This window comes from Mus caroli, unplaced genomic scaffold, assembly GCF_978045245.1.
Source record: "Mus caroli unplaced genomic scaffold, Mus_caroli_1 scaffold_7, whole genome shotgun sequence".
In the NCBI taxonomy this organism is placed as follows: domain Eukaryota; kingdom Metazoa; phylum Chordata; class Mammalia; order Rodentia; family Muridae; genus Mus; species Mus caroli.
The window spans coordinates 90,081,798-90,105,570 of NW_028227262.1; the positions used below are offsets into that span (position 1 = coordinate 90,081,798).

Here is a 23,773-nt window from a genome sequence, read left to right on the forward strand (position 1 = left end):
TTTGGGTAACATTCTCACCTGGGCACTGCCACGGAATCCTCAGTAGTCATGAGGCCCAGTTGGCCATCACTTCCTGCACCCCAAGAAAACAGCTGGCCCCGGTCACTGAGAGCCAGACTGTGTGACTCGCCACATGCCACGTGTATGATATGCTGATCAGCCAATGCTCCAATTTGTTCTGAAAGAGATCAAAATAAAGGAAGAAAATATACAGCCTGGAAACAAAAAAAGTTGCCCCCCTTGTGTTAGCCACTTTCTTTGCATGCCACATACCTAACCAGGAAGGGAGGAACATTTAATTCAGCACCCAGCTAAAAGGGCACAGTGCATTGTGGTGAAAGGAGTGAATCTGCACATCTGACACTTGGGAAGAGAGTCTGAAATGTTAGCATTCTACTGGCTTTTTCCCTTACCCATATTTATTAACTCTTTAAGACCCCAGTCTAAAGGATGGTGTCACCCACAATTAGGGCAGGTCTTCCATCCTCAGTTCAACCTCAAAAACACCCCCCAAAATACTCCAAGATATCTCCTAGGTGATCCTAGATCCAGTTGTGACAATGAAGGTGAACCACAGCAACCATCACCCAAGGCAATTTTATTTTGTAAAGAGAACCATGAAACCTGTAGGTTTGCAGAAATATTAAACTTTGGGGACTCATCATATATCTGACATTTTCGTACCTATATAAGATTTTAGTCATACATATTCTCATTACATGCATTTAGCATTCCTCCCTCTTCGCTGATGTCTTCCTTCGATTTTCATGTCCTTTTTTTTTTTTTTTTTTTTGAAACTGAGATTTCATATATGAGAGAAAAAACACAAGCTACTCGGCTAAGTTGTTTGGCTTATGTCACTTAACATGAGACTCTCCAGGTGCATTTTCTTCTACATAGCTAGCCCATTATACATACATATATGTATGGAACAAAAGAAGCAACACTGAAAGCTCTATAGCATCTGACATCCAATTATGCTGTTGAATCAGTGACACAGAAAACAGACATGTATAGGCATGTAGAAGAGAAGGCCCAGAAATAAACCACACAGGTACAATCATTTGAGTTTTCAATAAAGATGTTGAAAGCATAGAGTGGGGAAGAGGTTTTTTGTTTGTTTGTTTGTTTGTTTGTTTTTTAACAAGTAGCCCTACCTTATGCCCTGTTTTTAAAAATCAGCTTAATCTAAGTATAGTGACACATTCCTATAGTCCCAGCTCTTAGGAAATAGACAAATCGGGAGTTCAAGGTTATTTTCTGCTGTATAGTGAGTTCAAGGACCAGCATGGGCTACATGTGACCCTGACTCATTTGAAAAAAAAGAAAGAAAGGAAGGAAGGAAGGAAGGAAGGAAGGAAGGAAGGAAGGAAGGAAGGAAAAGAAAAGAGAAGAAAAAAAAAACTAAAAGTTAGTTCACAGATCTTCATGTAAGATCCATAATTGTGAATCTACTGCAGGTTAACATAGGCCAGGAGATATTTTATGCTGTAAGCCTGGGCAGTGACTTTCAGGTTAGGAGTGAATTGGCAAGTAGGACTGCATCTAAGTGGAAGGGCTTCTGTTGGACAAAGCAAACCATTAGCAGCAAAGGCTCATCCCCAGAACAAAGGAACCCCTTTACCATGTGTTCATCTGGTAGAGGATTAATCACCAACATATGTAACAAATTTTGAAACTTAAATGCCAGAAGAATAAATAATTCAGCTAATAGATGGGTAAATAAATAGTGTAGTTTATAAGTGGGTGAATGAATTAACAGTCCTTTCTCAAAGATGTAGTTCAAGTGGACAATGAATAAAAACGTTTCATCTTTAGTCATAGGAAAGGGCAAACCACTTCTACATTGAGACCATTCCAACCAGGTCAGAATGGCTAGCATTGAGAGAACAATAAACATGCCAGAGAGGCTGGCAAGGACATTTAGATACTGTTAGTAGGAATGTAAATTAGTACAGCAATGGAGGACGTTTCTCAAAAAGCTAAAATGATAGTGTCCACACTATCCAGCTGTACCACTTTGGATGTGTATCTGAAAGAGACAAGGGTAGCATGCAATAGAGATAACCTACATGGCTATACTAATCCAAATACTTTTCACAATGGCCAGGTCATAGTGTACCATATACATAATTGACATGTGTGCACTTAAAACACACCATAACCAACCCACAGCACCAAAGTAGATGAAGCAAAAGAATGTAAAATTAAGTCAAAGAAGAGACTCACTTATTGAGGAAGGAAACAAATGAATGTCAATGCCACAATTGCATGGTGCCCCTGCCTACCATCCCAGTAATAAAGACAGACTTAGTAGAAGAAAGTTCAGGGACAGCTTAATGATCTCTCAAAAGAGGGTTGGCAGAGGGAAGAACAAGGCAGAAGTGAAGCCTATAGTGCAGCCTTAAAGGAACAAATCACTGCAATTCCCTAGGAAGAAAAAGAAATGCAGAAAGCCACAGGATATGTATTCAATGAAAAATAGCTGAAAACTTGCCTTGAGAAATAAGTACATCACAACTCAAATTAAACTTAGTCAAAGACAAAAAAAAAAAAAAAACAAAAACAAAAAAACAAAACCCCAAAACCAAAAACCAAAACCCTTCTAAAAACAATAAGAAAATAATTCAAGCCACAGAGAACAGAATAAGAGTCTAGAAGGACAGAAGAAAATGGGATGACATATTCAGATTTATACATTAGCCAAAGTACAGGTCAAACTAAGCATCCAATCTAATACTACTAATAATATTTTATTAGTAGTATAAATACTAAATTTCCAATTTATACTACTAATAATATTTTATTAGTAGTATAAATACTAAATTTCCAATTAGTAGTATAAATACTAAAGCATCCAATTTATACTACTAATAATATTTTATTAGTAGTATAAATACTAAATTTCCATTATCTACAGGTGAGTAGATAATGGAAATTTAGTATTTATACTACTAATAAAATATTATTCAGCCGTTAGAAAGGATGGAATTCTATGGTATGGGGCAATCTGGATGATCTCCAAAGACATTATGTTAGAGGACCAAATCAGACACAAAATGATCACCATTGCAGGGTCTCACCTAAATGTGGAAGTTATGAAAGTTGATTTCACAGAGATAGAGCAGAACCATGGTGACAGGAGACAGTGAATGGGCTCAGGAGGATAAGGGGGGGTACGGAGAGAAAGGTTAACTGTAGAAGGGTGAAGCTGGATAGAGGAAATGAATGCCATGCAGGCTGCTTGGGAAGAAAAGTTACCAATGATCTTAGCCAACACTGAACCCTTTACTGTAGAATACCAACATACCAGGTGAGATGTGCCCACTGGTGTAACTGCGGCATGAGTGTTTAAACAACCACATTCTACAACACACCTGAGTCCTGTTCCACAGAAGGGAATCCATATCCGGCACTAGAGACATGGTCAAAACACATGGGGTTAGGGAAGCCATGGGCCCTGGGCCAGAATCTATAGATGATGTTTTGCTTTCCTGTTGTCAGACTGCCTTCTAAATATTGATGTTTATGTCCATAGATTTGGGTGCTCTGATATGGCTCAGAGAAGCTTCTCACTGTGGTGGGGAGCCGTTAGTCCAAACAATACTAACTGTTCAAAATGCTGAGGATAGGAGAGTGTGGGTGCTCAGCCGTAGAGGAGACATCTCTGTGACGTGTCTCTACACACTTATTTACCGGTAAGCCTGAGGGTGCATCCCGGAAGACAGGACAGGAAGAATGTAAGAGCTAGAGGTGTACATGACATGAATATCAACCCCATGAACTCAAAGCAGCCATGGTTACACACATAAAATCACTTGAGTTAAAAAGTCTAGCATAGAGCAGGGAAAGGATCCTGAACCTGACTAAGGAGCTTGTAGCTGATAACTGCTGGGAGAGAGAAAGTCACTGAACAGATATTTCCTGAGTAACTGGACTATTAGTCTCATTCATGTAGATATTGTTGAAACACAACAAATTTAGTCCAGCCCTACTCTTTGGAAGCTTATGGACCAGTTGGGGATGGAATTTATACCTTTAAAGGTTATCTAAAGCAGTTCATCGTGTACTACATGGTAAGTCCCTCAACAATCAAAATACGCTGCCCCATGGTGACCCAGGTCGCAGACAGGCCACTCTAGGTGCTAGTCTCTGGTCTTTAGCAATCATCACAGCTATGGGACACATGTCCTCTCAGCAGCTCTGAGCAGTGTCTTTTGGTCAATGGACTGGAAATGTTCCATAACTTCAGATGGTCAACATACCTCTTATTTCTGAATTTTTTGTGTGGCAGTAATGGCAATTTTGATTTATTTATTTCATTAATTTATTTCATTTCTTCCTTTCTTTATCTCATTTATTGTAGAGGGTAAGAAGTCCTTGTGCATGTGGATAAACATGAGGGAACCAGGAAAAGTTAAACACACATGTGTGCATATACAAGTGCATGGACTTTGTTTAAAAAGCATGTAGCTGCCAACAGTTGTCTAATGATCTTATCAATGAAACAAGAACTCTCTCTCGATACCTTTAACAAATACCTTGGTTGTGTTTAGTATTTTAGCTAGTAGGTTAAAAAATGCAAACTTCCTTGTGGCCAAGCTTATATCCTCTTTGGTTCTTCCATAAGGATGAACAGAAAGTAAATGTAAACAAGAAAAACAACTTGAGAATAAAACCCTATCAGGAAGACCTATTCAACCTGAGGCGTTTGTGTTGGGGCTGGAGAATGGCTCAGTGGTTTAAGAACACTGGCTGGTTTTGCAGATGACCCGGGTGGGTTCCTTCCCAGCACCCACACGGTAGCTCACAACCACCTGTAACTCCAGTTCCAGGGGATCTGATGCATTCCTATGACCTTGCACACCAGATATATAAGTGGTACACAAACATACAGGCAAGCATTTAACTCACACACATAAAATAAAAATAAATCGTATGAGGACAAACATCCTAGAACTATGAAATCCCAACTGCCAGCCCAAACTCAACTCTTTTGTCCTTTGCATATACTTCAGACAATAATACTGACCTACTTTAGAGCCAGCCTGAGGATTAATGTGCTTTAAAAAGCTAATCATAGCATAGATGATAACAGCTTATAACAGGTATAAACACTCTTACAATGACAAGGAACCAGAGCCTCTTGTTTTCAATGCAAGCCACTGGGTTAATTTTCTAAAATAATGCTAATTACAAAACACCAATACTCCTCACATAACAATGGATGCTAGTTAACAAGTATAGCTTTTCAAGAATACTCAACTGTCTTTAAACAAATTGGAATAACATCACAGGTAGAAAGTAGTAACTTTTGATCAATCCCATCAACCGGTAGTCTACACACCAGCCAGCATGAGCACTGGGTTGGTGACTGCTGTCATTCCCATCAGGGAGTGTTATGCAGCTTCCCAGCCACCTGCAATTCAAATGGGGACACAACGGGAGCCTAACCAGTGCAGTGTTGAACCGAGACGTTTCCTATGGTGACTTTTGCCTCTGACACCAATGTCACACACTTCAATAACATGGAGCCAGTAAAGGATCCCTCTCGTCTCCTTTCAGCTCAGCCAGCATGCTTTTCACCAAGAACTGTCACATCCTTCTGATGCCAAGAGCAACCAGATACCCGAGCTGAGGGGCTAACTTCCAGCAGCAGCAGCCTCAGTTCTGGGAATTGAGGCTTTTAGATGTTCTTTATAAACCTCATTCATCAAACAGTAGAGCTACTCCATTCAGTGATGGCATTATGGGAGTGCTTAAATGGAATACAGAGTGTGTGAATTGACTTAAATTATCTACAAGAAAGGGAGAAACTAACCATGAGGAAGTGCAGAGAAAGAACGCTAGCTATGAATCAAACAGGGCATTAGAGACTTGTTATAAACTGTCACTCTTCGGGTTCTCTACAAAAGGTTTCCAGGGATGTCTTTGCAGAAATGGGAAGTCTAACAGAGTTAAATTCAATTAAACTTGCTGCACCTACCACAGTTCCTGCCTATTCAAAACAGGAAGAAAGGCTAGCAGGTATTTATACAAGTTCAGACATCCCCAATAACACAAGGATTAGCTTACATCAAAAATCTCAACACTGCAAATCAGTGTGTATGAAGGAAGGAGGAGGTGAGATGCTGATAACGGGATATAAGCAACAGAAGGGCAATAAATGGACAGACAACAGTTTCTACAGAGCTCACTAAAAGGATGTCCATCCATTATTACTTATTTTTCAGGGACAAATTAAGTTGCCTATAAAAAATTGTATTATGAAATTATGAACAGACAAGAACATAAATTAGTAATTATCCTACCATCCTCTAATCAGCAGAACTACCATGATGGAGGAGTGAGGGTGGGTTGATATGAGAATGTAAGATGGAGAAAGGAAAGAAAAGGCAGGATACTGAAGAGGCAGAGCCCAGGAATGCTGGACACTGGGTTTGGATGAGGTTTTATAAGTTGTTAGGTAAAAAAAGCTCCTGGCTGTCCCAAGCCTCAATGTCCTTAGCCTGTTTGCAAACAGATGTCACACACACACACACACACACACACCCCTAAACAATAAATCTCCACTCTTTAGACAGTTATGCAGACAGCCATAGCCAAGACTTTCAATAATCAGCCTATTCTTGAAATAACCCCATCTTGCAGCTTGAATGTTGGCTCAAAGGTTAACAGCATGTATTCCTGAGTTAGGTTCCCAACCCCCAGCTGGGCATCAATAATTATCAACTAGAACTCCAGCTCTAAGGATCTAATGTCTTCTTCCAGCCTCAGTGGACAACTGCACTCATGTGCACATATCCCTATATATATATATATATATATATATATATATATATATATACACACCACACACACACACACACACACACACACAACTAGTAATGATTCTTGAAAAAGAAATCATCCCTCCTTGTCACATACAGGGATTGGGGTGCATTACTAATCCGAGAGGTTGAAAATGGCAGTCTGAGGAAAACATGGAGCCCCAAGGGCATCTACAGTTACACATATTCTCATGGAGAAAAAAAAAAATTGGGTATCTTTATCAAAAAGTCAAGTCCATGTGTCATACCAGTTTGACAAAGCAAATAAACAACCTGACAGCTAGCTAGACAGACTGGAGGAATACTGCCAAACCGAAAACCTCCGTCCGGAGACCGCCCAACTCTCCTCCTCCTCAGGTCTGACTCACAGTTCCTTGGATCACTGGATTTTCAAGATATAAAGTTGTTAAGGCAAAGCGGTGAGTCCTCCAGGGCTGCACTAGTCATCGGCATCCACAGTGCTGTAGGCGACCTGAGTGTAATGACTGCAGACACAGACAACAGTACAGTCTCACATTCCCTGCAGCCGGGGAAGGGCGTAGTAACGACTTCCACATCTAAGACTTTAAGAGCCCACAGAACCACTCCAACTCTTCTCCTCATGGCCTCAAAGCCTTGTGGCACATCATCACATACTCATTTCTAAGGTACCTTCAAGTTCCAAAGACCATTAGTCTGTATGATATGAGCTGAGATCTCAACCTGGCCTTCACAAAACAGCCTCTTAGCAAAGGGGTTTCATGCAGTTTCCTCCCCAGTACCACTTGAAGGGCCATTGTGATGCCTTGGAAGCAAGGTCTCTCCAGGAGAGCCTGTCTGCCCTGTTTCCCTTCCTTCTCTTCCCACGGTACAGAAGACTACACCCCTGTACTGTGTGTTCTGTCTAGTGACTTCTACCCAGAGTCCCCTGCTGCCCTTCTCTGTCTAGTAGCTCTCCAGGTAAGGATTCCCAACAAGCACACGGAGCATGAAAGCTCAGTCTCTTTCTTCCAATCATTAAAAATAAATCCAATGGTAGCCAGATTTAGAACCCTATGAAAAAGTTAAAGCAATAGAGGGAGGCGCCCACCTACACATCTCTCCATTCAGAGGCACTATTCAATAGTTGCTGTGAAGTTTATAATTAACATACTAGCTTAAAGTAGAACAGAAATATCTGGACTCTCTTCATTTCCCTAGGAGTCTGGCTTATCACAAAGTTACACCCCAGGTAGGACTAGCTGCCCTTGCTGACTCCAAAGACCTTCTTGGTGCTGCTCTCTGGTTTTCTGCAATCACCCAAGTCTGGCTGTGCTGGCAGGTGTTGGCCTAACCCTGGGTACAAGCAAATAAAGAGTTGCTCTACAGTGCCCACTTACTTCCAGAGGCCCAAGAACTGTGCCCCGAGGTTCTCCAGAGACGTGTGAGACTGTACTCGCACCCACTCGCACACATTACAGTGTCTTTGAATGATGGCTGCCATTATTGTGCCACCAAGTTTGTTCCTTTTCCTATTTGCTGCCACTTCAGGCTTTAAGGCAAAGACATGGAATGAGATGTGTGCCCCCGTGCCTCTGAGTCAAGCTACCTGCCAGACGCAGGGCCGTGAAAAATGATGAGGGTGGTTCAACGCTATAATCCAGCCCTTGGAAGATAGAGACAGGAGATCAGTTGTTTAAGGTCATGTGTGGTTTCACATAAAGTTCAAGTCTAGCCTGGGCTACAAGAGAATATGTGTTAAAAACAAACTCTTCCCACCACACCCCCCCCCCAAACCCAATCTACAATACCAGAACAAGAAGTCTCAAAAGAGAAAATGGATCTGAAGCTCAGAAAGAATCCTGTCTAGGACTACATTTCTTTCCTGGTGTTAAAAAGACCAGACCATTTCTCAGACTCTCAGCTCAGACACTTAGCCTTGTAATTTCAGAGAAAGGTCAAAGTTTCCCATCTGCTAGAGAGATTCATCCCGTTGGAGTTAGGGCCTGGAGACACTGCATTAGACAATAGCACAGAATGGACGTGAGGGTCAGACAGGGCTGAGCAATACCTGTACTATGTTCCATGACTTGAAATCCTCCACAAAGTTGTATTTTGACTTCCAGATATGTGCCAAAAGCATATGAAGTGCGTGCACACACACACACATATTTAAAAAAAAAAAAAAAGCCACCGGAGTAAGGTGAGTCCAAGCCACCAATTACTGTCTGAACATCAACATTCCCTATGAAAGGCAGGCTGTGAGCTGCCACACCCCTCTGTAGGCACTTGTCAATAGACAATGCCTCTCACCTGAAGAAGCAGGATGTGACTGAGCTTAATATGACTCAGTGAGTTGTAAGAGAAGATAGAAAAAGATGCTAGGTTTTAATGTTTTCCACTGAGACATCCATCAATAAAGAGCAGAAATTTCTCGCTATACTAAGATAATATGACTTACTTATTAATTATTGACACTTTTCATTGATAGTATTTTACTGCACAAAACAAATACTGAACACGCTGCTTATTCAATGCACTGTATAAAAGGACATTGGTGGACAGGTGAGCCTACAAACCCATCCCCACAAATCCCAAGAATCAGGGAAGCATGTTAGGAAATTTGTAATTACATCCACATGAACACACCTAGTGGGCCCAGTCCAAGTGGGAACTCGGTGGCAGACAATGAACAAGAGGAAGCCCTCTGAGAACACTCATACCCTTCATGATGTAGGGCAGAGAACACAATTTCACCTTGCCCAGGCTGACCTGCAATTTCTTTATAGGTGAATGCAGCCTTGAAGTCTGGGGCCTCTTGCCTCTACCTCTCAAGTGCTAAGACTACAAGCATTCGCCATTAAACCCCACATAAATTCTGTCTAAAACCAATCCTGTAGTCTGTTGTTTTCAAATGTTCAACATGAAGTCTCGATTGCAAATTAAGACTGATATTTGGGCAGAGCCCAGAACAGCAGGGCAACACAGGGGCCTATGCACATACCACAGGGTAAGGTAAATGAAGAGGAAACACTATGAATCAGGTCACATGATACACGAACACAGATGGGTGCTCCTGACCCTGCAGGCCCACAGAGGCTGACGTTAACAAAACACTACCCCTGGTCTTTTCTTTTAAAAGAAAATTGTGTGCATACATGTTTGACTGCGTGAGTATATGCCATGTGTGTGCCTGGTGAACACAGGGACCAGAAAAGGTCACTGGGTCCTCTAGAGCTGGAGTTACAGGAGGTTCTAAGCCATCAGACCTCGGTGCTAGAAAAAGCAGTGATTGTCAACCACCTCACCATCTCCCCAGCCCTAGTGGCTACTCTTTCGTGAAGCTTCCATGTCTAGACTGGATCTGGACTGAGTGAAGGAGCAACAAGAAAGCAAAGAAACTGACTCCCAAGCACGCTAGGTTAGGAACTGCGAGCACAGTCAAGGAGGCTCCAGCACGACCACTCTAAGGTCAAATTTAGGTTCTATAATGATAAAGCGAGGAGAAAAAGATGTAGACTATCAGGTATTAAAATGTACAAAGGCTGTCAGAAGTCAGTGAAAAGCATGGATATAAGAACCCCAATGAGTTCTTGTCTTTCCGCCTTAGCCTTTCCTTCCTCCACTATTACCAGTCTCAGCACAGCACTAGTGCAACTGTTCACCCACACCCCAGGGGACACTCAGTACTCGGCAACACACACACACACCTGCCACCCACACCCTGGGGCACAGTCAATATTAGCTCGCTCTCTCTCTCTCTCTCTCTCTCTCTCTTTCATCACACACACACACACGGATATGTTCATGGGTCAAAAGTCTACTCATCCTTTTTGCTCTGCCCACCTCACCTCTCCACTCCACCCCAGTGTATCTGTCACAAGTCTGCACCCAAACACCCATGTGGAGAACTTGCCACAAGAATCACAGGTTTGCCTCATCACAGCATCCTCATCTCTGCTCACGACGTCCCACACAGCGTGCTCAGCACCAAATGCTTTGCAAAAGCACGTTGCAGAAATAAAAGAATACAGAAGAAATCAGGGAGGAAACTTGAGGATCACGTGAGGATTCCTTGTTTAAAACCCTCATGTCTTAGCTTTCAATTACTAGGGAAAAATCACCTCTCAATTGTGCTTTGCACGTTGTATAATAAGATTAAAAGAAGAAAGGCTATTTTCCCATTACATAGCTTAAATTAGACACAGTTCAATGGGGAATACTGCACTACTTAAAGAAACCAGAGCTTCCCTGAAGAAAGAGGATTGGTAAGAAATGAGCTGCAACCAATTGTCTTAGCAGTATATGACAAGCAAGACAGGGGTGGCACTTACCTGGCTTGTTACCTTCCCTCTCATGGCCAAGCTGCCCCTTGGTGTTTACTCCACACGTGTAAACCTCCCCATCCTCCAGCAGGAACACGGAGTGGTTTCCTCCGCAGGCCACTTCCTTGATGCTTCTGTCCGATACAAAGCGGCACACCTGGGGCTCAGCCACGATTCCTTGCAGGTTCGAGCTGATGCCTGGTTGGCCCAGGGACCAATACCCCCAACATAACATTGTTCTTATCCTTCAGGGTCTCATATAGCCTAGAAAATCATTTTGTTTAAAAAAAAGGGAGGTTATGAAAAAATTATTTAAAAGCATCAGAAGAAATCAAGTAACAAATGCAACCAATTAAAACAACCCTCCCTCCCCTGTGAGCCAAGGATGAGAGAACTGAATGAAACCTCGAAACAAAATCCATTACTTTCGGGTTAGTTAAAAATGGCCCTCACCTAATAGTCACCACGCCTTGCATCTTAAAATAAAACATGTTAATATTGTCCAAAGTAGTTCCATAAGTTAGAAAGATGCTGTTTTGTGTTTTAGAAGCACTGAAAAGGCAATTTTAAATAAATCGCCTTCACATCACTGAGTAAACCCAGTCGTGCTTCCTACCTGGAAGTGGGGCCCTCCACAGAAACAATCTCTATAACCATCTAGGCCTGCTTCCTCTGACATGGCTACTTGTCTACCAGAACTGACAGTTCTCCTTTCTACTCTTCAAACTTAACTCTGTCATATTTGTAACCCCCTTCACCAGAAATCACAGGCTTCTTCCAGACAGCAGGGTTATCAACTTTAGCCAACTGACTCCTGCTGACAAGATCCACAAGCTTTTAAAATATATGTCCCCACAGCAGGATGCTTTTCCAAACAAACGAAAACAAAATCTCCCTCTCTACCAGTTCATACACACCAAAGTGACCAGTTTAAGATGGGGCCCTTCTATAAGAGCACAAAATGGCAGGGCTGCTCTGGAAAATGGTGGCCAGTTCTTCAAAAGTTCTGTAGCTCTTGCTATCACTACAGTTGCGAATATTAAGCAGGTGATTCCCCACTGAAGAAAACATCTAGTGAGCCTCGGCATCCTTACCATGAGTACCTTACCACTCTGGGGAAAACCAGAACTTTGCTGGAAGAGGCCTTGGGGGGTGGGGAGGGATTCTATAAACAAACAAACAAACAAACAAACAGACAAACCAGAAGCTTAAAATGAAGATTAAGGACTATGAGGAAACCAAGAATTGTAGGCAAATGACAGAGAGTTAAACATTGCTTCCTGCCCTAGCAATTCTTGACCCCTGGAGAAGACCTCTGGTTAACAGAGTTTGCCATTTAAATCACTTTATTTGGATTTTAAAGGAAATCTTCCAAAGTCTAGCCCTAGAAACACTCAGATTGCATTTAACCTTTCTGTAGTGCACACGTTTCAGGCATCTTATTTAATCACTGCCAGATCCTAGGACATGACAGACAGTCTCACTATGAACAACAGGGCTAGACACAGCATGACAGCCCCATCAACCAGCCCACAGGAAGAAGTCTGACTAACTTCTGAGGGCCTAAGGGCACAAAGCAGACAGTCTTTTTGTGCAAAGGCAGGCTTTAAGATGGGCAACTCCTTCCTCCTACCGGAAAAGCAATGGCTACAGATTATAATCCAATGAAGTCTACTGCTCCAACCCTTCTTGACAACAGATACAGTACTGTATCCTTGATTTATGTAATTTTTTTTACAACTGCACTACAGTAATTCTAATTTATTCTTTAAATTCTGTGAAGCTTTCAATTAAGGCACAAAAATATAAAACTGAATTTAATTTTTTTTCATGACCAGAAAGTATTGCTTCTTCCCAAGAGTTTAATATCTTGCCTAGATGCTAGACTGAAAAAGCATTAACCTTAAGTATTATTCTTTGATAAACTGCTAAGATTAAGGGACAAAAACCTGTAAGTACAAAACAGGCAAAGAGAGGACAAGGCTAAGACATTTGTTTACAATGGAACTTCCCCAGGTAACTCAATTGCTGATTCACACTCAATTTTTTCAATTTAATATTTTGTGGGTTTTGTCTTCTCTCTCCTATCAATAACTGTATTAGCACCAAGATATTACACTATCAGCCACTGCAATATTACATAGTTTATTATTACCTCCTGTCATCACCATAACAACCACTTTCTCTGGAGGCTGCAGAGCTATGCTCCGCTGACACCAGCGTCCACACAGATCCACAGGTTGACCCTGCTACCCAAGTAACATGTTACCTACAATACTGCAATACAAAAATACTGTAGGAATGACTGTACTGTAGTCAGTATACAAAGCACAACTGTACTATAGTAATTCTAATTTATTCTTTGAATTTTTAAGCTTTCAACAAAGACATGAAATTATAAAATTTAAAATATATCTGCCCTCGGAGCACAGATTAGTCATAATTCAGAGATGAGCAACTATGGGGTTAGCCAATAGAAGAAACGTGTCTGGGGACTGGAGATGACTCAGCAGTTAAGAGTGTCTGCTGTATAATCAAGAGGTCCAGAGCTGAGAGTCTGCTCAAATGTTAGCCTTGACATGTTGTTGATTCTGCCATTCAGAATTGTCTTTAATCTTACATCTGAAGTGCCTTGTAGTGATGCTGGGTGCAAGAAGGCTGCTGTGAGAAGAACATTCGGTTTTAGGTGAGTTTCTCCATGAATAAAATGTTAGTTGTAAGTTCATTAATAATCAGTAACAAGAAAAAAAAAGAAACAGAAAATTCTTCTATCTTTACATTAAGTCTAAAGGACAATGACACAGAGACTGTAGGGAGCAGCTGTGTATTCACACCAGACATTTAGAGGCTTACAGTTAAAATACCAACATTTCATTACCCAGACCAAAAGAGAGGAAACCTCCTCAATTAGTGTATAAAGAGACATGTAATTAGTTGTAATATATACTAAACAGGCACACATAAAGCAACATTCATGGTGACAAAAGCATATTACCCTCTCCTGCGTCTGCCTGGAAATAAGATTTCCATGGGTCACTAATGTGCTGTTCATAGTAGCTTTATAAAATGTAACTATTGCAAATAATGAGAATCAACTATGTCTATATAATCACATAAATCGTGCTTTTTAAAAGATTATTGTACTGGGCATCTCCTTTTGTTGGAATTGTGTTTCTTTTACTCATAATAAAATAAACTCCCGACTGATAATATTAATAATTACATCATTAAAAACATCTAGAGGTAAGACTTAATTTGGGTTTATTCTGAGTGAAGCTCAAAGGTATTGGTCTGTTTAATCTTTTGTAAGATTTTACACATACAGAAAGACCAAAGAATGACTATGTATGTGTGTATGTACATATGCACGCATGAAGGGAAAAGACAAGACAGAGTGCTAAGGGAAACAATCACAGGACCAGACTCACACTGTGGCTGTTACAACAGGGGATTTGATCTTAGACTCAATATTTGAACTCTCCAGTCAGGAACCTACAATGAACTGCTGAATGTTCAGTATTCCCAGGAGTCCTCAGAACTGTCCACAAAGAATGAATACCCTGATCAGTAGTCAGTGTATTGGATGTACTGAAGAATCACTTAATAGTGTATACAGGACACCATCACACCAGTTACTAAATTCACCCAGCCATTTGTCTAGCTTGGGTTCCGTGATGAACAAGCAACCTAATTCCCCCAACCCCCAGGGTTAAGTCTACAACAGCGATGAAACATATTGACCAATGGGGTCCAAGCATCCCATCCTGCATGGCATCTCTCTTCATTACTATGCTGGCATCCTGAGTCAAGCGACTTTGGAGGAATTTGTGCTTGACACACAGCTGAACTCTCAGTGCTCTGGGTGTGTATAATCCTAGGTGAACAGCCTTAGTCATGACCTCCGATTGACAAGTTGAGACATTTTAGGAAGAAAAATAGCAAAAGTCCAAAAAAAAAAAAAAAAAGCAAAAGCAAAACAAAAACTACAAAACTTAACCTTGCTTGAATTAAAGGAATCTTCAAGTAGCCAAGTAAAATCTGTTTGCAGGAGAGTTAAGCAGTAACATAAACCTGAGGCATCTCTGTAGGAGGGTTCCTTTCCTAATTGGAATATGGTTGAGTGTCTCAAAGTGGCAGCAGGGGGCACTGAAATTATCCACCTTTCTGGTTAGGTTCAGTGTGTTAAAGAGAATCCAGATAACTGGGAATGATGGCACATCCTGGAGATCCCAGTAATTGGATGGCTAAAGCAGGAGAAACATGGGTTTGAGGCCACCCTGAATAACAGGGAGACCCTCTCAAAAGGAGGAGAACCCACACACGCACCAATAATTCAGCTTCCACTTACAGACATACTCTAAACTGAACCCCTAAAGCTGGTTCTTGCCAGTGTCCATGAACTTGACCTCTGGATCAGCCAGTCTGTGCACCACTGGGCATTTTGATCTCTCCGCTTTGCTCATCCATTTTTCTACATTTACTGCCTCTCCCTGGCTATTAAGGAAGGTCACTCTTTTGTTTCCCTACAAAATGCCCAATCCATCGCCTACACCTCCTCAGTCTCAGCTCCCATTTCCTGCCTCTCGTTCCTTCAATCACAAACCAAAAGCAGAGATAGCTTTCAAAGGACAACTTTCGCTGGGTGTCACACATGGCTCGTTCTTTTTCTCATTTAGTCTTGGTAAAAGATTGATACTCTGAATGGTTGGTTGAATGGATCAACTCAGCTCAAGTCCTGAGTTAGCCACAAACTGGCTGGGAAGCCTGGAGAAGGAAGTGTAGAGACTCCCAGGTCTGTTTCCTTTCTCTCCAGGGTAGCAGAATAACTAAGTTCTAGGACAAAGTGTGTAGAACGCAGCACTGTCCTAGCATAATGTAGTAAGTGACCACCAAATGTCCCTGTGATTCCTACGAGACCTGGTGCTCTGCAGACAAGACAGTTCCAGAAGAGGCTGGGTGTCACTCCTGATCTCCTTGGCCAGGACTAGCATTAGCTATGTCCTGCCAAGCCTGCACCACAGCAAAGCTGTGTTTCCAACACAGCCGTCATTTTTGTTAGGGCATCTGAGGTTGCTAGAGAGCTTTCCGGATTTTCTTTAAAATCGGGAGGGAAAAGGTAGATAGATTTGTCTGTCTGTCCCAGTCCTAGTGAGTGAGTTGAATACTGAATGGCAACCTCCACTTCCTAAACTGTCTTAACATCATGGCCACAGCAACCTAACTACCGATTCCTATTCCTCTGAAACTCACGGAAACCTAGTAACACAGAGGCAGGACTCATTATCTCACTTAACATAATGATGAACATCCTCTCAAATATGCTTAGCAATAGATACATGAATGGTGATGTATGTGCAGGTGTTAAGGCCATGTACACGGATTCAGCGTATTGCAGGTATGCCCCAAATGCAAGCAAATTTAGAGACAAAACTCAGATATCAATAACAAGATTCATTCTAATGACATGCTTCATTATTAATTTTTTTTCTACTAGCAAGAATTACATAAAAGGCAAGCAGATGTTCAACAAGACATCCACTGCCGTCTGTGGCTTCCTGGTCCTTTAGTGGGATTTGGGTCCTTGGACCCTTTCAGCCATGACATAGCATTCCTGCTCCTCCCCATTACCCTCTTTCCTTGAGGCCTCTTTCACTATCTGACATTAGGCTTTGTTAAGCTAACTGAATGAGAGGCTCTCCATGGGAGCTGTGGGCTGCCTTCAAAAGACACCCAGCCAGTCTGGCAAGAAATTGACAGCCTGGTAACACCAGAACAGCCAGAGCTCTTACTCATAGCTAATGAGTGTGAACCGCCATTAACAACTCTGAAAACAAGCTAGCATTTTCTGGTGAAGATACAAGGATGTGAATACTGCACAGCAGTCATTTCACTCCTGAGTCTACAGCCAGACTCTCTAACTCATTAAGAATCTATGGCGTTCTGCAACTGCAGAGAGACAGACAGTAAAACCTGGAAACTTGGAACATGCAGCAGTGCAGAAATACTGTATGCTGGCACTGTCCACTATAGTTGCCATTCATTCGAAATGTAGCTAAAACAACTGAAGAACTGAAATGTCAATACTATTTGATTTTAATTTTAATAGAAGTGAGCACACTGGCTACTGGCTACCTTACCATACAATGAAGAAATTCATTAATCTAGGCATCATGATATATATCATATATAAATATTTGTACATAAATATATATGTATATTATAGTAAATAAGTATAAATATATAAATGTATTTCTGTATATTTACATAAACTTATATAATATAGTTAGATAAAATGTGAAAAAAATATAAAATTCATATATAAAATAATTTCATTATTATTAGAAACAGAAAGGAAAAAAAGCCAAGTGTGGTGGTACATACCTACAAGCCACCCCCTAAGAGGATGCCCATGGCAGAAACAAGAATGTTCTGTGAGCTGGCTAAAAGTAATCTCAGAATCTAATAGAGGCAGAAGGATGAGGGGTTCCAGCGTGGTCTTCATGAAACTTGTCTCAAAGGAAACACAAACTACATATACATAAAATAAAATCCTGTATAGCAATTAAAAATAAACTAACAGAATGTGAAGGTTTGTATATGCTTGGCCCAGGGAGTGGCACAATTAGAAGGTGTGACCCTGTTGGAATAAGTGTGTCACTGTGGGTGTGGGTTATAAGACTCTCAACCTAGCTGCCTGGAAGTCTGTATTCTGCAAGCAGCCTTCAGATGAAGACATAGAACTCTCAGCTCCTCCTGCACCATGCCTGCCTGGATATTGCCATGCCCCAGCCTTGATGATAAGGGTCTGAACCTCTGAACCTGTAAGCTAGCCCCAATTAAATGTTGTCATGATATCTGTTCACAGCAGTAAAACCCTAACCAAGACACAGTATAACTGAGTCTCAGCGAGTTTTGAGTTACAAAAGAAATCAGAATGTTACAAAGTTTAAATGCTGTAAAACAAATAACATTGGTGTAGTAAAGGTATGAATCAAAAACCTTCATAAACACAAAACAGAAGGTAGTGTTTCTGGGGGCATGGGGCAGAGCAGACAACTCAGGAACACCCAGGAGGGAATAGCAGGATGATATTTTGCTTCCGTCCTCACATCTCTAATCATACATACCAGCATTACTTTATGATACAAGTGTTTCGCAATTTAGAAGAAGCACTGGTTGGGCAGTGTTCCACTTCTTAGAGCCTCCCTCAATACCCTATGCCCACACAAACTGGCAGCATCTATGGAGGAACCAAGCTTCATTCATCTTTGATGGCTCCTGTTCTCAGAAGAATGCAAGGGCACAGAGAACCAAATGAACTGAGTCGTGATCTGAGAAGACCACACTTCCCAGGTTTAACCTGTGTACAGTTATGTTTTCCAGCCTGGATATGGCTAATTAAGTCTCTGTTCCTAACAAAAATAACAATGCATTTCTCCACTTAAAATGGACCTCCTGTGCTTCAGCCTGAAAAGTGAAATGGCTTTTACAATGTAGCTCTCATTAAACATAGTGGATCAGGATCCCCTGCTTGGGTGAGTAGGCTTTTTTTTTTTTTCTATTCACTATAATTAAACACGTGTACATATGTGCACAGGAACACATGTATACATACCACTATACTTTTACAAAAAGGAACTGGTGTCACCATACTGTTCAGACACATTGACTTTTTAATCTGGAAACTACCAGAAGCCCCTGGAAGTGGGCAGAAGTGGAGGAGAGATTGGGTTCAACACAGTAAATATTACAGTGACAACCATATATGCCAGGGAACAGGAGGTGACTCTGACCACTTCTCTGATTTACTTGGGTATTTACTTATTGAGACTGTGTCTCATGCAGCCCCAGACAGTCTCAATATGTATTTCTTATATATCTAAGAATGACCTTGACACTTCTGCTTCTCCTACCTTTATCTCCCCTGTGCTGGAATTACAGGTCTGTGATGACATGCCTGCCATTTTTCTTTCCTTTTACTGTCTAGCCCAAGCTAGACTGACTATGGGAAACAAGTTGGTATTTGCTAGTGAAGACAGAGATGTGAATATGCACAGCACAGGAATTTTATTCCTGGGCATACAGCCAAACTGTCTAACTCATTAAGAATCCAACTCATTAAGCCCAGGCTGGCCTGGCCCTTAGTATATGGGCTAGACAGGGCTAAAGCTCACATTAATCCTCCTGCCTCAGCCTCCCAAGTATTAAGATCAAAGACATGAGCCATCACAGCTGATAAAATGTGGGGGTTTTGCTGTCATTGTTTGCATTACTAGGGATTGAACTCAGGGCTATACCAGGAGCTATACTGCCATCGAGACCCCCCATTGTTCTGTTTTTGAGTCTTACTATGTAGTACAGGTTGGTTTAAAACCCATGACAATCATCGTACCCTAGCTTCACCTGGGAAGAGAGTATAGGCGTGAAGCATCACATTAAGGCCCTAGCATCTCTCTCTCTCTCTCTCTTACACACACTTACACACATACATACACACACCCCACAGGGGAGGGGGTTAGCAGGGTAGCAAGCACACCAATGAGCTACAACTGAGAGAATGGAATTCTGGCTCTTCTTGGTAGGTCCAGGCCTGAGACTCTTTTGTTCATTTCTCTACCTTTAGAGACCAGACTGCTGTCTAGTACATTGAAGGGGCTTGTGCTGGATAGTTTTATGCAGCTGGAAAGAAGCTAAAGTCATCTGAGAGGAGGGAACCTCAAGAAAATTCCTCCATTAGATAAAGCTGTAGGCAAACCTATAGGGTATTTTCTTAAGTAGTGATTAATGAGGAAGGGCCTAGCCCACTGCAGGTGGTGCCACCTGGGCAGATGGTCCTGGGTGCTATGAGCAACCCAGAAAACAGTACTCCTTCATGGCCTCTGCATCAGCTCCTACATCCTGGTTCCTGTTCTGCCTTCCTTTGGTGATAAACTGTGATGTGCAAGCATAAGCCAAACAAACCCTTCCCCCCAATCCTTTGGTCATGATGTTTCATCACAGCAATAGTAACGCTAAGTAGGACAGGACTCAAAAATTATTTTTGAACCAAGGAAAAACAATGCTTCCCGTGACTGCAAACCTATCCTGGGTCTAGATCTAAAAACTTTATTTAATTTACCCTCTGTCACGCCGAGAATCTAGAACACCCAGAAGTCTTATTATGCACAGCTGGTGGGAGGGAGTTTAAGTTGGCAAAACCACTTTAGAAACCTCAAGATTAGCAAGATTAAATCACTTGCCCAAGAACATGTAAATAAGGAGCTGAAATAGAACCTTCCGAAGTCAAAAGGCAGAATTCAAACTTCCTCTACTAGTCTACAAGCCATACTCTTAAACACGACACTGAACTGTGTTTCAAACAAAAGCAAACCAAATCACAAAAACCACACACTCTCTAAATTTCCTAAATATGAGTTTAAAGACAAAGTTGCATATGATCAAAATCCATTATAAACATAAAAATGTGATAATAAAATTATTACTATATGTAATTAACATATGTTAATAGAACCTTTTTAAAAGAAAGTGTAAAAAGACAAGCTGTAGGCAATAAGAGAGTGCATATTCGCTAAATCATTGGCAATTATACAACCAGAACTTAAGGCAGCCAGAGGGAGGGGGGAGCGAGCAAATCTCAGTAGAGTTAACCAGACTGTCCTCTACAACCTTGACTAATGATAAAACCAGCTCACCTACCCAGAAACTCACACCCTTAGAACCAGCAAGTGTCATTTCTGAATGTTTTACATGTTTAAGAGCACAGGGTAGTATTGTCAAAGGGGCCATCTTACTGAAACAGGTTTGCCAATCCATCAGAAACGGCAGCTGAGTGCTTCAGGACCAAGTAACTATGGTTAAGTGGCTACAGAGAAAGACGGCACTTAAGAGGGTGAAGTCAGGAGCATGAGTTCAAGGTGGTCATCAGTTACATACAGAGTTCAAGGCCAGCCTTGGCTATATAAAATCCAGTCTTAGAATGAAGGAGAAGGGGGAAAGAATAGGAGGAAGCAGAGCCCAGAAATTAGGTCCCCTGCCATTTGGACTCACCTTTTTCTCTGCACTGCCTCAAAGCAAAGGAAAAGCATGAAGATATGTTGCTGTCCCTCACCAAGCAGCTATATCCCTCTGGGCTTTTAACTTTGTTTAATCCTCTTATCAGATCTGAGCATTAGATATTATCACCATTTACAAGACCAGGGGTGGGGTGGGGGTGGGGGGAACTAAGGCTCAGAGGCCTTACGTTAACTTACCCCTCACCATACACTAAGGCATTTGGACTAGAAGCCAGGACTGTCCCACCTCAGCTTCAGGAGATACACGTTAAAGAAATGACTTCAGAACAGGACTCTGCTAAGTGCTTAAAAATACACAAGCCTAGAATGATTGTGCACACCTGTAATCCCAGGGCTAATAAGGCTGGAGCAGGAGGATTACTGGGAGTTCAACGTACGCTTGGGCTATCATAACCTAGAGGCCAGTCTATACCATATAGCATGACTCCACCCCAAAAAGAAAAAGGGGAAGAAAGGCCTGAGTAAACTTCTGAAAGGAAGAATGTGTTTAGCCATTCAAGATGAAATGTTCTTCAGTGTATATCAGGATAAGGGTTTGGTTAAGATAACCTCAGTCCAACCTTGATCAAGTTAGTCACCTTTACTGTGACTAAAGTCATAGAGAGAACCTTATAAAATTCTTGCCACTTAATAGGGGTAGTAAATTTTCACTACTTTCAAATCTCTTATATAGATAGATTGGACAGAAATTATTGAAAAAAATAATTCAATTTTGCTGTTCACTTCTCTAGGTATCTTTCACAGCTAGCTAGCTAGCTACCTGACCGCAACTGCTACTTTCGTTTCTCCCTGTTACCATATCCTCTAAGTGCAACACAAGAAGTCACAGACAGCCACCTCTAGTCACCCAAATAAAGCAAAGGGGAGCATTAAGATGTGATAAGATCACCCACAGAGCAGCTATGTTAGTATGAGCCATTATATAGTCTGTGGTCCTGAATGAGTTTCGACATCATTTCTACCTTCGTAAGAGAATCCCTTTCAATTAGGAGACTATCACTTTTATTTCTGAAACTGGTGCAAGGCTGTTAGTCTCCAGCAGGGGCGCTCCTTTTATTACTTACACAGACGTTTTTAAGTGGCTATACAGATCTTAAGAGATTCAAGTTTGTCCCGCAACATGAAATGCAATACCCAATGACTTCTACAACACAGTTTGGAACATTTCTGGACTCCTGGTTCTTTTTTTAACACAATGAAACCCCACTACTTACTGAACAAGTCCAACTGGCTAACAGTGAACCATGCTTCTATTTTTCACGACAAAGGAGTTTTGCATCAAATTTGATTCCTGCAGTTTAACTTCTCAGATGGGGTCAACACTGGAGTAAGCCACCGATTTTGTTTTTCTGATTTATATCCGTGGAAAGGAATAAAATAATAAAAAAAAAAGAGAGACACTGTAATTTGCCTCTGAAAGTACCACATCACTCTGGCTGCATTTTAAAATGCTAATCCTTTTTACTTCGCTTTCCTGTCTTTCCAATCTAAAGCTAAAAATCAGTTCACTTTATCAAATTATCAAATGAAAGGTTCTAGAAATAGCTTCCTATTTGTGGAAAGAGACAGAAGGCACATAAAAAAAAATGGAAGATATCACTTGAATCGTCCTCCCCCAAAGCACCCTGGATGAGACAAATCCCAGTAAAACCTTCGACGCCTTAGGTAAAATTTAAGGCACTTCCTAATGGGGCAGGTGTGAACTCTAAAAGAAAACAGCCAGGAACTGCAAAGTTCAAGCAAGCATTCCCCCCTGGGGCCCCGAGCTGCACACGCTCCTGGCAGCAGCACGAGCGAGTCTCCCCAGGTTCAGCCCTTCAGCCCACACACCTGCTCCAGGGTCCAGCCGTCGGCTCGGCCGCAGCAGCGTCTGCACCAGACACCAGGTCCCCGAGCCCCGCCCGCCAGCTGGGTGGGAGGAGCCCGCGGCCAGCCGCAACGCGAATTCCCCTGCCGCGGCGCTGCGATGCTCTTCACGCAGGGAGGTCACCCGCCGCCCGCGGCTAAGCAGAGCCGGGAGGTGCCTCGGCGACAGGGAGCTGCGGACAGCCCAGCCCCCTCCTCCGCGGGCGCGGCGGGCTCGGTGCCCTGAGATCGCCGCCCCGCCCGCACCCGCACCCGGGTCCGCAGCGCCGACTCCGCGGCCGCAGCCCTCAGGCAGCTCGGGCCTCCCCGGCCTTCAGCGTCACAGTAATAATGAAGTTTCCCCCGCACTCCCGCGGCCGCGGAATGAGCTGGGAGACCGACTTCCCGCCTGGCCAATGGTGGCGGCGGCAGCGGGGCGGGGCGCGGCGGGTGCGGAGAAGGCGGGGCGACGTCGGGGCGGGAGGGGCCGGGGAGGTGACAGGGAGGGGGCGGGGAGGTAGCGGGACTCCTAGCGGGGAGGAAACCGGGAGGGGGCGGGACCTAGGGCGAGGGAGGTGACAGGGAAGCGGTGGGATCGGCGGCTGGGAGGTGACTGGAGGTTGCGGGACCCACAACCAGGTGTGGTAGAGAGATGGCAAGACTCTGGACCCAGAACGGGAGAATAACCTTTGCTGGAATAAAACTGCTTTTCGCCAGTGAAGATGCAAAGGAGCGATGCCCA

The 23,773-nt window shown here is 42.5% G+C and overlaps 1 protein-coding gene across 3 annotated transcripts in view; it reads right to left on the reverse strand.

Moving 5' to 3' along the window:
• The window catches only part of Herc3 (HECT and RLD domain containing E3 ubiquitin protein ligase 3), a 90,999-nt gene extending 67,535 nt beyond the window's left edge, over positions 1-23,464 (reverse strand). For 2 of the 3 annotated variants that reach the window (XM_021164472.3, XM_085840571.1), the window contains exons 1-4: positions 23,017-23,464; positions 22,401-22,535; positions 11,123-11,377; positions 19-178 (exon numbers count right to left, since the gene is read on the reverse strand). In XM_021164472.3, coding sequence (XP_021020131.1) covers positions 19-178; positions 11,123-11,348 — 386 coding nt within the window. In that variant the 5' untranslated portion in view covers positions 11,349-11,377; positions 22,401-22,535; positions 23,017-23,464. The remainder of the gene's footprint in view (positions 1-18; positions 179-11,122; positions 11,378-22,400; positions 22,536-23,016) is intronic. The other variant, XM_029478409.2, reaches the window with a different exon arrangement.
• Between the last annotated feature and the right edge of the window lie 309 nt (positions 23,465-23,773).